The sequence below is a fragment of the Nanorana parkeri genome, unplaced genomic scaffold (genome assembly GCF_000935625.1).
Source record: "Nanorana parkeri isolate BGI_ZX_2015 unplaced genomic scaffold, ASM93562v1 scaffold546, whole genome shotgun sequence".
Lineage (NCBI taxonomy): Eukaryota > Metazoa > Chordata > Amphibia > Anura > Dicroglossidae > Nanorana > Nanorana parkeri.
In genome coordinates this window covers 411,176-413,111 of record NW_017306814.1, presented here as the reverse complement: position 1 = coordinate 413,111, position 1,936 = coordinate 411,176, and the positions used below count along the sequence as shown (strand labels likewise).

At 44.8% G+C, this 1,936-nt stretch overlaps 1 protein-coding gene across 1 annotated transcript in view; it reads left to right on the top strand.

The window, feature by feature from the left end:
• CHD7 (chromodomain helicase DNA binding protein 7) overlaps positions 1-1,934 on the top strand; it is a 142,820-nt gene extending 140,886 nt beyond the window's left edge. Inside the window, exon 39 of the mRNA XM_018561816.1 lies at positions 928-1,934. Within this exon, the coding sequence (XP_018417318.1) occupies positions 928-1,809 (882 nt within the window). The 3' untranslated portion in view covers positions 1,810-1,934. The remainder of the gene's footprint in view (positions 1-927) is intronic.
• The last annotated feature ends 2 nt before the right edge of the window (positions 1,935-1,936 follow it).

Here is a 1,936-nt window from a genome sequence, read left to right as displayed (position 1 = left end):
CAAAAAGTTCAATGGGTATTTAAAGACCTGCTACAGTAACAATGACTCCTAGTATATCTGCCTCTTATTGGTCAACTGACATTTTCTGTCCAGGTTTGTATATAGTTAAAGATGGTTCATCCTGAAGCAATGTATGCCTAGTTTTGATTTAAGCCATTAAGGTGCATCGTATATAAAGGGGTAAAGGATCACACTGATAATTCAGCGCTGTCTTTCACAGGTGTGTTTTATCTGTTTTGGACGCTATTCATAAACTTGTGCTGCTCACTTCTAATGTGATGAGTGTTAAACTACACAAACCTGGTGAACCCTAGTACTTGCCAGATCAGAGAGTTTCCTACCCACTTCTCCACACCTGTTGGCTATTTTAGGCTAATAATGAATCATCAGAGGTACCCGGCAGTGTTCATCTGTGGGTTTAATGAGCAGGAAATCAGCCATGCTTATAAAATGTGTCCCTTCTCACTATGTAATGTTGTTTTTAGTTCTACCCAAGTTTTCTGAAATTGAGTTCAGAATTTCCTATTCCGAATAATCTGGACAGACAGTGAGGGAAAATAATCGGCAATGACCCTTCCCCACTATAAAAAAAGAAAAACCTGCTTTCTGTCTTCCAACTGAGATTTGCCCTTGCTTCCGGTCTTGCCTGACACCTGTTAAATTGACAGGAAGGCAATCTCCCATATGGGGACACAGACAACATTGAGAGGGTCTAACTCTTTTAGACTCTGTCCATAGCTTAAAATGTTTTGGCTCACGTTGGGCTTTAACATATTGTCCACGAGTGTCACTAAGTGTATATAGCCTACATTTTCATGTAGTTAGATGCCCATATAAGAACTTCGAGCTTGCACGTAGTTTGTAGTTCTTTTGTTTGGTGGTCATGTGATTTTTGTACACAATGACAGTTTCCTTTCTGTTTCTTAGGGTTTTGTACCGGAGTCCATGTTTGATCGTCTTCTCACTGGACCTGTTGTGAGGGAGGAGGGAGCCAGTCGAAGAGGAAGAAGGCCAAAAAGTGAAATTGCCAAAGCAGCTGCTGCAGCTGCTGCTGCCGCTGCTGCAGCCTCGACGTCTGGAATCAATCCACTGCTGATGAATAGCCTGTTTGCTGGAATGGATCTCGCTAGTCTTCAGAATCTCCAGAACCTGCAGTCTCTCCAGCTCGCGGGCCTCATGGGTTTCCCTTCAGGCCTCGCAACAGCTGCTGGAGGGGATGCTAAAAATCCTGCTGCCATGCTGCCTCTAATGCTGCCAGGTATGGCAGGGCTGCCCAACATGTTTGGGCTTGGTGGGCTCTTAAATAACCCCTTAACAACTGGCGGTGGTGGAAATACTACTACAGCTTCCAGTCAAGGAGAAACTGAAGATGGCACTTCAAAGTCTGATGAGAAGAAGACAGAAACTGACGAGGATGGCAAAGACTCTGAAAAAACTACAGACCCTGCTTCTGCTACTGACTCTGTTGCTGCTACTACTGCAGCTGGATTGGCTGCAAACTCTCTGGCCTTCAGCCCTTTCCTACTATCCACCATGGCTCCAGGCCTTTTCTACCCCTCCATGTTTCTACCTCCAGGGCTAGGAGGACTGACACTGCCTGGCTTTCCATCACTAGCCGGACTTCAGAGTACTGTAAGCTCTAGTGAGGAAAAGGCCACTGACAAAGGGGAAGCGGAGAATCAGGAAGCCAGTGACGCAGACGAGACCCTGGACAAAACAGCAGACTCATCCGTTTTGGAAGATGACATAGCACACGAAGAGGAATTGGACTCGCCCGAAGCCGGGGAGGAGAACGACAAGGACAAATAACGGTCTCAGTTACAGTGTTCTAAACTTTTTCAAGTGGTAGTCCTACTGTTTACACTCACAGTAAATGTCCATAGTTTTTATAAGCTGTTCTGTAAAATAGTGTAGCAAAAAAAAAAAAAAAAAAACG